This window comes from Myotis daubentonii, chromosome 9 (assembly GCF_963259705.1).
Source record: "Myotis daubentonii chromosome 9, mMyoDau2.1, whole genome shotgun sequence".
Taxonomy (NCBI): domain Eukaryota; kingdom Metazoa; phylum Chordata; class Mammalia; order Chiroptera; family Vespertilionidae; genus Myotis; species Myotis daubentonii.
In genome coordinates this window covers 37,996,481-38,010,599 of record NC_081848.1, presented here as the reverse complement: position 1 = coordinate 38,010,599, position 14,119 = coordinate 37,996,481, and the positions used below count along the sequence as shown (strand labels likewise).

Below are 14,119 nucleotides of genomic sequence, written 5' to 3'. Positions count from 1 at the left end.
TCCTTCTCCTTCTCCTTCTCCTTCTCCTTCTCCTTCTCCTTCTCCTTCTTCCCTCCCTCCCTCCCTCTCTCCCTCCCTCCAGCATTACTCCTTCTCTGCATCTTCATTCTGCCTTTACCAAATCTGAAATTGGAGTAGTGTTCGAGATGAGAGGGTTTTTCTGAGGCATTACTCTAAATCAGTGATTTTTAACCTTTTTCATCTCATGGTGTACATAAAATAATTATGAAAATTCTGTACCCCCAAAAATATATTTTTTGCTGATCTGACAAAATATATAGGTATAATTTTGATTCATTCACACCAGATGGCTATTGTGTTGGCTGTTGTCATTTTTTAATTTGACAATCTAAAGAAAAAGAGGTTAGTGCTCCTGACTAGTCAGGTATTGCACATTTTAAAAATTCTTGTGGCACGCCGGTTGAATAATCGCTGCCCTAATTGCTTGTAGGATTAGCTCTCAAGGGTTAGAACTGCCAACAGTCCAGCTCTGAACCAATCCCAGGGTCCAGCTCTAATCCCAAAGCACACCCAGCCCCCAGAAGCCCAAGGTCTGGGTGGGGCTGGGACTGTAGGACAGGTGAGTCACCTTCTGCTTCATCTTTTAAAAAAATGACAGCAATAACAACAACGAAGAGAAAACCTTTGTGATTGGAAACGAGGTAAAGAGCCCACAAAGCCTTTCTGAGGAAGGAAGAATCTTACTCCTCAATGAACCTGGAGAGACCCAGGAGCTCCAGATATATATATATATATATATATATTTATATTAATTATCACCCTGGTTGCTTTCTCCATTGATTTTTTTTTTAAGAGAGCATGAAAGGGAGGGAGGGAGAAAGAGAGAAACATCAATGTGAGAGAGACACATTGATTGGTTGCCTCCCACACACTCCTTGACCAGGGCTAGGGATTGAACTTGCAGGTATGTGCCCTTGACTGAGAATTGAACCCGCAACTCTCCAGTGCCCAGTCTGGTGCTCTAACCATGGAGCAACACCAGCCAGGGCAAAACACCCATATTTTTAATGGGCAAGTTCAGGCCTGATGGCTGTGGGGGTCACGGCAATGTCCACATGGCTCTCTCTTGGTGGCACTAAACCTTTTTTACCCATCACAAAACACCATAGTGTTTTTTCAAGGGCCTTTTTGGTTTTGTAATTCCTTTTTTTTAGTGGTCAAGTTTTCCACATTCAGGTCTTTGAGTACATTCTTTTAGGTCAGGGAGGGTCACTGAAAGGTCTTGATGGTCAACTAAGCTTTGAGTACTTCTGAGAAAGGGAAAGGAGTAAGAAGAAAAAGGGCCACGTCCCCCCAAGTCTCTTGTCTCTCTGAGGATGGTGTTGCGTCCTATGGCTGGGAGACTTACCAAAGGCTTCCGACAGCCCAAACACCTTCTGGTTGTAGACATCCGTCTTGTCCCAGATGAAATAGTAGGACAAGTCTGGGGCCGCGGCAAACCACTTCCTGAAGAGGCGGCCCTCCACCGCCACCATGAGGTGCACCTTCATGAGGTTGAAGGGGATGGTGGGATGGGTGAGGCTGACCCTCAGGACAGACTTGTAGCCTGGCGTACGGCTGCTCAAGTAACTCAGCTTCATCTTGCCGCCCGAGATGGCGATTTCCTCTTGCAAGGCCTAGAGAGACAGATCACCGTGCGTGATGGTCATGGGGTCACTGGTGCAGGGAAGATGGTCACACCTCTTGTACTCTTATTCAAGAGGCAGAGGGGAGAGCAGAGAGGAAGGAGGGGAGGAGAGGAGGAGCAGGAACTAGAAGGGAGAGAAGAAATAAGAGTGGGAAGCAGAATATGAAGATGAGCGGGAGGAAGGGGGGGGAAGGGAAGAGAAGGAGAAGGTGGAGGAGGGAAAGAAGACCCTGGCTTGCAGGGTTGGCTCTCACAGGGCACAGCTCTGCCTCACTGAACTCCAGTTTCCTCCTCCACTCAACAAGGATGACGAACTCCAGTTTCCTCCTCCACTCAACAAGGATGACGATGCTCAGCTCACTGCATGTGAGTAACTCATAAGATAATGTGTGTAAAATACTTACCATAATGTCACTGCTCACTCACTAGCTGTGTCATTCTGGAAAACTCATGGAACCTTGAATTTCAGTTTCCTCACTGGATTGGTGTGAGGATTCTGTAAGGTCCCAAATATAACAGAGACTTGGGAAATGCTACTAAGCGAATGGTGGTGCTGCTGGGGGTGGCGGTGCTGGGAGCAGGGGGCACTATGAAGAAGGACCTTCCCCTCAGACTAATGAGGACAGCTGCCTCAGCAAGGATCATTCCTCTCTCAAAACTTTCCTAAAGTAAGATCTGTTTCCAATGGCCTTTTCCTTCAGCGAAGTAAACAGAGACTAGGAGATGCTGACCAAACAGTTATTCAGGGTTCAGAGCCTGCCAAGGGCCTGAGGTGAATGCCCCAGCTCATCCACAGAAAGAGGTCGAACTGGCTGCATGGCTCTTCCTGCTCCAGCGCTGTGCTAGATGAACAGAGTGGCTCAACGGGTGTGATGGGCTCAGATCCACAGCGCAAAGTTGAAATGAACGCTGGGATTTTCTGGAGCATGGCAAAAGCAGAGCACTTTTGTCAGCTTGATGCTCTGGGCTCTGTTTCAGGAAGGGGACATTAAATCAATCGAGGCTAACATAGCCATTAAAAGGACAGTTAATATTCCACGCTTGTGTTCAACTAGGCCTTCACAAAGAAATCCTTTCTGTCCATTTCATATAGAGGTGTGAACCCCCACCAGCACCCCATTCTCCCGACTACAGAAGATTTTAGGGATTGGGCCTGAATCAAAGCACTCCTCCTACATTTTAGCTTAAAAGTTCTAGTCAAAGTGGGCTCCATACCCCAGGGAATCACAGGCAGGTTCAAGGGCCATCCCGATGTTCTCGCAAATATTTACTTTCTGTAACATACCCTTTAAAATTTACATCTCCCAGTCCTTGTGAAGGCTCCCCAGTGAGTGGACTGGGAAAACCCAAAAGTTTGTTTTCATGTATGTCATCAACCTGATAATAAGCAAGGGGCAAGGTTTGTGACCCAGCGGGGCTCAGAGCGACCCAGCCCAGGGAGCGTTGTAAGAAGGGTGGGACCTTTCACCTCATTTGTTCCAAAGTCCCTGCTCCTGGGGAAATGTCTAGCTGGAGCGGAACTGGGGTTGAGCAACAAATTATTCCTCTCCAGCAAGCCTTGTCTCCTCTGACAGCCATTTCCTAAGAAAGGTCAGCTGATAGTTGAGACAGGAGACAAGCCCTGAATCTCTGAAAAGAACTGAGGCTTCAACCTCAGGGTGCAATGAGAATTTCCAAACGGCTGTATTTTCTTCTTGTGGGCAGCGTCTGAAGCCACTCAACAGGACACACACACAGAGATGTGTTTGCCCATCCAGGCATGAAATATATATACAAAAAATGTAACAACCTTCTGCTCCATCAGCACTGGCAACCCAGGAACATGCACATAGCCAGAGCTCTCATTAGGCAGGCAGGACCACGGGGCTTCTCCCCGACCTCCCCCTCCCCCCAAATCTCCTCTCCTCCAGGCCTTGTTTCTCTCATAAGAAACTGGGCAGGGATGGCGGAAAAAATTCAACTCTACACAGCTTTGTTGGGCAGAGAATCTATCTTGATTTCTATTAGATTACAATGCTTCTTTCCAAATTACTTCATTTTAATGATAATTAAGGAAAGCACTTGCACATATAGTTTTGAGCCAAAGCAATCCTTAATTGGCAAGAAGGCAGAGCATGTAAAATAATCTTAATAATAATGATGGTTAAAATTTATTGAGCACTTAGTAGGTGCCAGACATTGTGCTAGGCACCTCATTGATATTTTCTCATTTCATTTTTATTATGATGCTCACTATTGGGGATCCCTCTGTCTCACTTTGCTTGGTAGAACCTATCACCATAGATATTTTGATTAGAAATAATGAGAAGGGGGGATGCTGGAGGTTGCGGGGAAGGAAAGTGGAAGTGAACTGGATGGCAGAGTGGAAGAGTAGGGACTTTTTCTAGGATGGAGGGTGCCAGGCAGTTGGATTCTGCATGGTGGGCTGATGGCATCTCTTTTTCTTTCCTCCTCCACTCCCCAAATAAAATAAAGGCATGGAGAAATGCAGGTAGGAAAGCTGGGTACCTGAATTTCCGGAACGATGGGGCCTTTCTCTGCACAGGAGCTGGCAAAGGATGTCAGTGGGGATGGAGACACAATAGGGTTGGGGCGGGCGAAGTTGCTCAAGTCGCAGCTGGGAATCTCATTCTCTTCATGGCGCATGATGATGGTCTCCATGACAAAGAAGCGGTCCCAAGGCAGCCAGAGGGTATGCTCCTGGGTGATGAAAGGTGCCCGCTCGAACCGCAGGATGATGGAGATGCCGCCATTTGTGACCAAGTCAAAGCTGTTTGGGAGGCGGGAGGGTTGAGAAAAAGAGAAGAGGGGGGAAACAGGAAAAACAAGAAACAGGAGATGATGAGGAAGAGAAGGAAGATGAGCAGCAAGAGGAAAAAGATGGAGAAAGGAGAAAAAATTATAACAAAGAGTCTGAGCACTTGTTGAGGAGACTTTAAAACCTAAAAGGTGTCACTGCAGACACAAACAGAAACAGATAGTCCACAAAGTATTTTTAAAAAAATAGAGAAGTTGCCAAAGCCAAATTAAACACTACTGCAACAGAGAGTGACTTGCCAAGACACAGGGCAGTGGGTGAGCCTCTGCTATGGTGCTCCTGGTACTTACAACTCTTGAGCTGATGCTCAGTGAAAAGTCAGCAGAATAAAGTGGAACAAGCCCTGCCCTGGCATTAGGAACCCTAAGCCTAGTTCTGCCTCTGCCAAGAACTACTGTGTGATCTTGGGTAGGTCACTTAGCCTCTCTGATCCTCAATTCTCTCATTTATAGCATGTAAAGGTTCAAATGGACTCTTCTTAGGTCACTAAGATTCTATGACTCTACATCAGCTTTAGTTCTGATTATGATACATTACTCAGCACAGGCCTTTGGAATCACAAAAGAGCTAAGCAATCTCGAGCCGCACTGTTAGAATCACAGTACATCAGAAGTGAATGGGGAACCAGAAAACTGAGTCCCAGCCTCCCAGTTGGGATGAGATCTCCATGACAGCGTCCCCTGAGAGCCTTCAGTCATTGCCCTCTCCCAACCTGATGACACGTTAGTTTCTTCTACAAACTCACCATTGGGGAGGCATTAGGTTCCTCCTTGCGCAGTTCCAGTGATAAGGAGCTTGCTATAGTCACAGGAGGACTATCTGACCTCTCGCTAATTCTGATTGTCAAGATTTTTTTTTTTTAATTGAGTCTGGGTACCTCTCCTTATAACTCCTTAGCTCCTGGTCCTTATTCTACTTGCTGAGGTGACTTGAAACTAGTCTGTCCCTTCTGCCTTTGACCATCCTTGAGGAGTTGGAAACAGTGATTCTGTTTACCTGCCACCTCCGGGCTGGGGTGTCTTTTTGGACAGAGTCCTTTGTGCTATTACTTTTAGGATGCATTTTCAAGGCTTGCCCTCGTCTTGCTTTTTTTTAGAAGGAGAACTCCTGCTAACTCTTTACCCACTCAGTATTCTCGCTCCCTGCCCTGGGCGCCGTTTGCACCAAGTGCACTCCTCCTTACAGTCTACATCATGCTGTCCTGGTATCACAACTTGAACTCTCTGGCCCAGGGACACTAATTCATCTCAGTATTTCTGGAACCTAGTCCACTGCTTGGTGATTGAAGTTTAGAGACAAATGCACGATTGATACTGTCAACATCTTCTGAACTGACTGTCCATCAAACACCTTAAGTTCCTCCTTACTTTGGCTGTTACTGTAACTCAACCAGATGTTGACCTGTGCAGTGGGTGTTAGAGACCCCAATGCAGGACCTCTCCTGTATCCCTGGTAAATGTACCTTGTAGGATTGGCTTCATGGTTCCAGCTTACTCTTCCCTCCTCTAGGAGGGAAAGATTTTCCATGGAATGTTCTGTCCTGGTGCCAAATCTTGGTAGGTGACACCCCCTGGTTTTGGGTCCCCCCAAGAAGTTTCTCACCCACTTTGCCTGTTTCCCACTCAGCCATCCTAGGCCCACACTTGGGTAAAGACAGTTGGGCACTACCCTGCTTTGATAAGTCATGAGAGAGAAGGGGCTTGTTTTGAACTAAGGCTCCGGGTTTGGCTCTACAGCAGAATGTCAATGGCTGGGGGAGCACCCGGACTGAACAGCATCTGTACTTTGAAAGAACAATTTTTAACCATCAAACAGAACTTTGGCCTGACTTACAAGCTCCCTTCATGAGAGGAGGATCGTGGGGGAAGCGAGTGAAGACAAACATGAAAAGACATTCTCGTGGCTGTGAGCAAGCTGGGGGCAGCTGGCCTTACCAAGATCTCGGTGGAATTAGCTCTTGCCAAGAGCCAGGCCTCTGGAGGGAAACCTTCTAGTGGACATGGATTTGAACCTGACACCAAAGGGGAGGCCCGGTTTTCAGGTGAAGCCCAAGCGGCTTTGGGCCAGTCCAAGCTCTGCTGCTCACTCCACAGGTGAATTATGTCACCTGTCTGAGCCTCAATCTCTTCATGTAAAATGAAATTAATGATCATAATCACTTGGCAGAGTTTTTAATTAGATCGATGGGATAATGGATGGGAAAAGCGCAGGTCCCATTCCCTGGGCCTCATGCTCTGTATAAATCCCATTTTTCAATTCAATGAGCTTGAACTGCTTCTCTTGTCTGCTACTCTTTTGAAATTTTTCTTCATGACTTGTATTTTTCATCTTTTTAATGATCTTTTTGGCTAACTTCTCTGGTACTGTTTTCTGTTTATGAATTCTTGTTAAGACTGGAGGTGTCACATTTCAGTGTGGGGTGTGTGTATGAGAGCATATGTATGTGTGTGCGTTTGTGCATGTGTGGGCTGGATGAGGGCTTGCCTGGAGTATGAAGGTTACAAAGATGAGTTAGGCTTGGTCCCTGGACTTGCATATGTACACTGTCATCTCCAACTACATCTCTAGTCTTAGAGTTCCTCCTGGCATCTGAGAGGTAAGAAAGAAAGGGAGGCAGGGAAGAGGGGGAGGAACATGGGCAAATGCTACCCATTCACATACAACAGGGATCTTCAGACACTTAGAGAATAGGCAGTGACTTTCCCATACATTATGAGGGTCTATGTTGGGAAGAAAATTTAAGTCCCATAATGCACTTGCAAAAACTGCCCTGAAACCCAAGCTATGAGTTGTTGCAACTCGGGCTACTATGATGTAATTTTGCAGGCTGATACGGGAAAAATGGCTGATGCTTACCTCTTAGGAACCCCTGCTCTCAAGGGGCAGGAGCGATTGCAGGGGGAGCACAAACAGGAGGGATCACAGCCTGGAGGCACTAGAGTGAGCTTTTTCCAAGGGCCACCAAACGTATGTTTTATGGACCCACCCTTACCAAGCACAGGGCAAAGGACCAACCATTTGCCATCTCATATGAATGATGGTCAAATTTTAGTCCCTATGGCTTGTTTTTGATGACTGCTTCATAGCAGGTAATAATGTAGTCAGTAGTCAGAATAACTGTTGCCTACGATGCTGGCATCTGCTGTTTCAATAAAGTAGGCAGCCCTGAGCTGGAAGGTAGTGCAGACAGAGCATGAGGAGGGAGATTCCTCCATGCTGTAGGAGAAGTCTGTGCTGAGGCCCTTGCTGGGATGGAATGTGCACAGGGCCGGGAGCCATGGCCTGGCCTGGCCAGATTACCTGTGGGGACTGGCCACCAACCTCTTCCAGCTGGGCCCCTTCCCATTCCCAGGGAGTGAGAGGAAGGGGGAGGGCTCCCCGTGTCAAGCTTGCCAACCCGTTAAGAGGCACACATGTCTACAAACAGATGAGCCTCTGCTTCATTATCACCTCGGCCGGGACATGTTCACATCTGATATTGGATTAAAGAGGTGCTAAAATCAATCAGGCTGCAGCATCATTTCCAACCCAGAGTGAAAATCAACCTTATGGGCCCACACTTAGCCAGATGGACTGCCACCACCTGATTTTATTAAAAATAGAGGACTTGTCACCACCGACAGCCTAAATATTCCACTTTCCTCCTTCCCCTCCCCTTTTCTAAAAAATGTTCTTATTGTTTGTACTGTAACCATTATCTTCTCATCATTTAATAACTTGTAAATTTAATAAACAGCTAATACTTATTGCTTACTTACCACGTGCCAGACCCTGGAAATACAGCAATGAACCTGAGTGGGGCAGGGAGCTGAGATTGATCAGACACCTGCTGTGTTCAAGGTGCTTCCCCAGCCATCATAGAAGCTAATCCTTACAGCCAATTTATGAGCTAGATAGAGGTAGGGCCATTTAACAGACAATGAAGTTGAGGTCCAGAATGGTGAGGAGATTTGTCTAAGAACACATAGCTAGCAAATGCCCAGGGACCCAAGGTCAGGGTTCTGTCCTCACTCAGTGGTTTCCACAGACCTAGGTGGTTGCAGATGGAAAACACAGCAGGAATGGTAAGACTTCTGGAGCTGTCTGGTCTGTAGACAGTGGTCCACGAGGCAGTGTTTTATATCCTAAGTCATGAGGTGGGAGACTATATTTAAGGTACCCTAGGTTTACTGTGAGAACCAAATGAGAAGAAACTGCTTAATTTTTAGCCAAAGGGACTTAGGCCAGAGGGAGATACAAGGTCACACAGGTAGTGAGTTGCAGAACTGGGCATCTGAATTCAGGTCCTCTGAACCCAAATTCCATCGTCTTTCCATGTTGCCATTCCAACAGCAGTTCTGTGGCAAGACCACGAGAGCAGGGCCTTCACTAGCCCTGGTCAACAAAAGGCCCCTTACCTGCCATCTTGCCTGCTGATCGTGTATCCAAAGAGAGGGTTATTGACGAAACTGATGTTCACACCAACCAGCGGGGTCCCATCTGATGTCATCACTTGACCACGAATGACACATGCGTGCCTGTGGGTAGAGAAGAGTAAATAACATGGTCTACTTCTCATGCACAGAACCCTGGCTGACAGGGAGCCCCAGGAGGTCAGAAGACAGAAGGCAGGTTGCTCAGACTGCTCTGGTACTGTGTGGCTCATGGTGTTTACTCCAAATGAATAATAACATTCTTTTCTTTTTTTATACTGCCTTATTGTAAGGCATCAAAGTGTCTCCTAAAGATTTATTATTGGACCCTGGCCAGGCGGCTCGGTTAGTTGGAGCATCATCCTGATGCGCAAAGGTTGTGGGTTCGATCCCTCCTCAGGGCATATGTAGGAGGCAAGCAATGGGTACATGGATAAGTGGAAACACAAATTGATGTTTCTCTCTCCCTGTCTCTAAACTCAATAAATAAGTACATTCATTTTAAAGAAGAATTATTATTGGGAGATGTTTTCAGATATCTCACTCAGAGGTCCTTTTCTAAGGATACTATCTTATACTGTAAGGAGCTAAAGCTGATCTGAGAGGGCTCTACAGTGTAGTTATGCATGTGAATCTCTATTCCTGTGACTTGGGTTCAACCCCAGCTCTTGCCACTTTCCAACTTTCTAAACCTGCACAATATGTGACAGCTCGTTGAATCTGTTTTTTCATCCTGGTGCACAGTAAGCTCCACCAATGGCAGTGGCTATTATTGCCTCTAATAGTCTCACTGGAAGTGGACGTAGGAGAAAGTGAACAGAATAGAGGGCACTTTGCATCTGGCATTGCAAACAGGAGAAGAGCAGATGCTGGCATCGTCCCCCCCTGGAGTGGGTTCTGAAACCTGTGACCTCTCCCAATATCTCCCACCCCCCTTTCCCTCTATATTCCAGACAACTAACCATCTGCTTCCCCCAAACTCGCCAGGCAAATTTGGTTAAAGCCTGTGTTTGTGCAGTGTTCCTCCATCTGCCTCAAATGTAATCCCTGCACCCTCTATCACTGTTTCTTCTCCTTTAAGACCCAGCTTCTAATGATGCCTCTTCCCTGAAGCCTTTCTTGATGGCCCTAATTAGAACTAGTCACTCTCTTCTAAAACCTGACTCAACACCTTGAGGCCGTACCCCACCGTACATGTTTCTCTTCTCTACTAGGTCATGAGCTCTTTGAGGGTAGGGTCAAGGTCTATTTCTCTCTCTCTCTCTGCAAGGCCTGGAAATGCCTCACAAGTACTAGGCCATTGTTATTGTTTTCAAAAAAGGTGGTTTGAGTAAGTTGGTGGGACAATTAGAGATGATCAAGAATGATGGTGTTTTTCCTAATGTTTCAGAAACAAAGCCTTTTTGGCAGATGACATTTTAAAAGGACCCCAAAGTGAAAAACAAATACAAGCAAGATCTGCTAGGTGGGGACCCCCTTTTCTCTTGGGGTGATTCTGAAGGCAACTCTGTGGAGTCTTAGTCCCTGCAGAAGCCAGGGAAAAGCCAGTTGGAAAATCACTGAATGAGAGGAATGGGAGGAAACTGGCGTCCATGAGGTTATGTTATTTGTCCCAAGCCACACAGAGAGGAGGTGGCAGAGCTAGGCCTTGAATCCAGGCCTCACAACTCTGGGCCCAACTCGAGAGCAGTCTGTTTACTATGGGCAATGGGTAGAAATGAAGGTGAGCACTAGGTCAATGTAATAAGGGATCAGGGCACTGGGGGGATGAGGAGGCAGCCCTCATTGGCAAATCAGAGGCAAGTGTTTATTGTACCCACAACTTTCTCCATTCGCCTAGGTCCAGAAGGCTTTTTTTCTGGCCTAGGGAAGAGCCACAGATGAGGTCTGGGGGCATTCATAAAAAAACTCTCAAATGCAGCCTCTGTTTTATTAGGTGCTTACATCTCTACCTTCTAGAGTGATAAACTTTTCTCTGTTGGATGAGAAAAGCAATTAACACCAGGTTTGTAAGCAGCTGGTCTCACTGGTGTCAGCTTGTCCTTTCTGAAGGCAAGAACAGTAAGAACAACTACCCACAATGCATCACACTCCCTGCCCCCCACCCACCCCACCCCACCTCACCTCCTGACACACAATCTGGTTAATGCTAATTCAGTCAGTGGTTTCCTTCCGAGGCCCTTGGTCTAAATGCAATTACATGGCAAACAAGTTAAGCGGGCAAGGCTCAGCAAAGACTCTCAGTCCTGCTCTGAAGGTCTCCTGACAAAATTATCTCTCCGCTAATGGGAGATTTATTCCATTAATTGTATTCAGCTGGTGCTGAGAGATGCTTTCTTTAATGGGGGAAAATTGAATTTCTTACTGCTGGAACTTGGTCCTTCTAGATAGAGGATTACTAACAGATCCCATCCCCTGGTGCTGGCCCCTGTGGAGCCTTCTCCTGACATGTGTGTCTTCAGGTTCTGCCTGGACAATAACCAGCCCTCTGGAAATGGTTTCCTTTGGGGGCTGCCCTAATTGCTGCCCCTCGGACACATGTGGGCCAGCCTCCTCTGATTTATCTTTCTTTGGGGATCCCCTGATAATTGGGAAACGTGAAATCAGCACCATTTGGCTATCCTGTGACCTCCACTTCAGCAAGCCAGAGCAGATGTCATTTTAGCCCAGGCTCCTGTGGATTGCTTTGGATTCTGGACAAGATTAAGTTGACTCCCCATGCCGCTGTAGGCCACAGAGACCTCTTGCCAAAACAGACATTTGGCTCAGGAATGAAGTCCTGGAGAAAAACACTTCCATCCTCCTCCTGTTTGACCATGATTTTCAGTTGTCAAGAAAATCCAGGGTAACATAAAGCCTTCCCTGGAACAAAGGAGATGGGGAAGTCTGCTCTGCGGAGGCCTCTGAAATGTGTCTCCTGCCACCTGTTTTTGTTCAGGGAGGTTTAAAAAGACGTGGGTGTTGGGCTTCCAAATGCTTTTTTTTTCTTCGTCCATTTATTTAATGGATGCCACCAGTGGTGTACTGCCAAACATTGAACAATTGACTTTTGAAAGAAAAATAGTTTTAATTTGTAGCATTTGCCTATATCTGTGGTGTAAATACTTCTATGATGGCTGATTTCAACTACCCATGAGATGTCACTGAACCCAGAGCTGGGAAGAGAGGCACAGGAATATACCGTCATATAGTATTTCCACCACAGAGATACAATACTAGTAGACCCAAATAAACTCCAGAGCAAAAATACAGTAAAATAACTAGGAAGTGATAAGTTTTGATTATTTATTACCTTTTAAAAATATAATTTCTTCAAGTTTAATTTTATATAATTTAATCTTTTAATAATATTTGGGTTTAAAAACTAGCTTATAGCCCTGACCAGTGTGGTTCAGTTGATTGGGCATTGTCCCATGCACCAAAAGGTTGCTGGCTCCATTCCTGGTCAGGGTGTGTGCCTGGGTTTTGGGTTCGATCCCTGGTAGGGGGTTGTGAAGGAGGTACCTGACAGATGTTTCACTTTCACATTGATGTTTCTCTCTCCCTCTCCCTTCCTCTCTCTCTTTAAAAAACAAAAATCAATACCAAAAAAAAAAATAGCTTGCAGAATATCTCACAAGTCAGTTCTCCTGAGCTTGTATGAGCTGCCTTCTGTATTCCACTGGAACACCAACCCTATACAAAGGGACAATGTGGCTAAGAAATAGTTACTGCTTTGACCATGACATTCCACAATGGAAGACGACCTTGGCAAGAAATCACTAACAGAGGGTACAAATTATAGTCACCAATTTGGCTTCCCAGCTGGCTCATATGATCTTCTTATTATCTGTCCTATATTTGATGTGTTTTGCTTTCCCTTGGTTACTGTCTTGGCATAATGGAGTTTTGTGGTGTTATTTTCTACTCATCCTTAGAGTCCCCACTAAGCTGTCATCACCTCAGTGAGGCTATTACCAGTTTTTCCTGGCACAATTTATCACACCTCCACTAAACCTTCCAGGTCCTCTAAATCTTCCAGGTATCTCTCCATGACCATGACTGTCATATTATTATATCACTAGAGGCCTGGTGCACTAAATTTGGGCACTTGGGGAGGGGGGGTGGTCCCCTAGCTCGGATTGTGAGAGGGTGCAGGCCAGGCCAAGGGACCTCACCGCACAATCGGGGAGGGATGGGGGAGGTTGGCCAGCAAGGGAGGGACTGTGGGAGGGCTCCAGGGCGTGTCCAGCCTGTCTTGCTCAGTCCCGATCAGCCGGACTCCAGCAGCAAGCTAACCTACCGGTTGGAGCATCTGCCCCCTGGTGGTGAGTGCACATCATTGCAACTGGTCGGCTGGTTGACTATCTACCCCCTGGTGATCAGTGCATGTCATAGCAAGTGGTTGAGCGGCCTTAGCATATCATTAGCATATTACACTTTGATGGGTTGAATGACCGACTGGATGACTGCACGCTTAGCATATCAGGCTTTTGTTATATAGGATTCACATTTACATAGCTCTCTTACATACTTATCTGTGAGCTAGAGGAGGGTGGGACCGCATCTCTGGTGACTACAGTAAGCATGGGATATTGCTCTCTGAGACTTTGTTAGGTAAAAAATGAGCAAGTCACTGAAACTCAGAGAGAAAAGACTTGCTCCAAGGTCAGACAGCAAAGAACTCAATTGGCTGAGCTGACACTCAAAGCTAGGACTTCTTACTTCTAGGTCTTTATTCTTACTACTGTTATATATCTGTAGTCACTAAAATTCACTTTAATGTCATAAAAAAAACTGGGTACCTGCTAAATTACTAGGCACTGTGTTAGGTGCTGGGGGTTTCAGAAATGCATGCAGTGCAGCCCCCAGTTGCTTGCTGGAGCTCACCAAAGCCAATGTGAAATCCTGAGTGTAGCTGTCTCTGACACCAGTGAGTCAACACATGAGCTTGGCATATGTCAGGCAGCTGGGATACAAAACAGGCAATTAGGCTGGGCAGACTCTGCCAGGAACAAGTGCTTGTGCCAGGCCAAGAGGGGCATCAAGCATGCTGGCATTAGTCCAGTCATGCACTCAGGGTCTGACTGAGGGCCATGCTGACACCAAGGAGGGGGAAGGTCAGCCTGGCTGCTTCCTGAGGGCAGTGGCCAGGTTTGGGATCAAGACAGGACACTGCTGGAGAGACAAAACCCCTGCGAAACAGAATCAAGCAAATAACCCAACCTCAGCTGTCAGTCAGGGAGAAGTGGTAGGGGTGTG

At 46.5% G+C, this 14,119-nt stretch overlaps 1 protein-coding gene across 1 annotated transcript in view; it reads right to left on the bottom strand.

Annotated features, from left to right (window-relative positions):
* TENM4 (teneurin transmembrane protein 4) overlaps positions 1 to 14,119 on the bottom strand; it is a 756,175-nt gene that overhangs the window by 68,989 nt on the left and 673,067 nt on the right. The window contains 3 exon segments of the mRNA XM_059708328.1: positions 1,370 to 1,637; positions 4,157 to 4,418; positions 8,864 to 8,983. Coding sequence (XP_059564311.1) covers positions 1,370 to 1,637; positions 4,157 to 4,418; positions 8,864 to 8,983 — 650 coding nt within the window.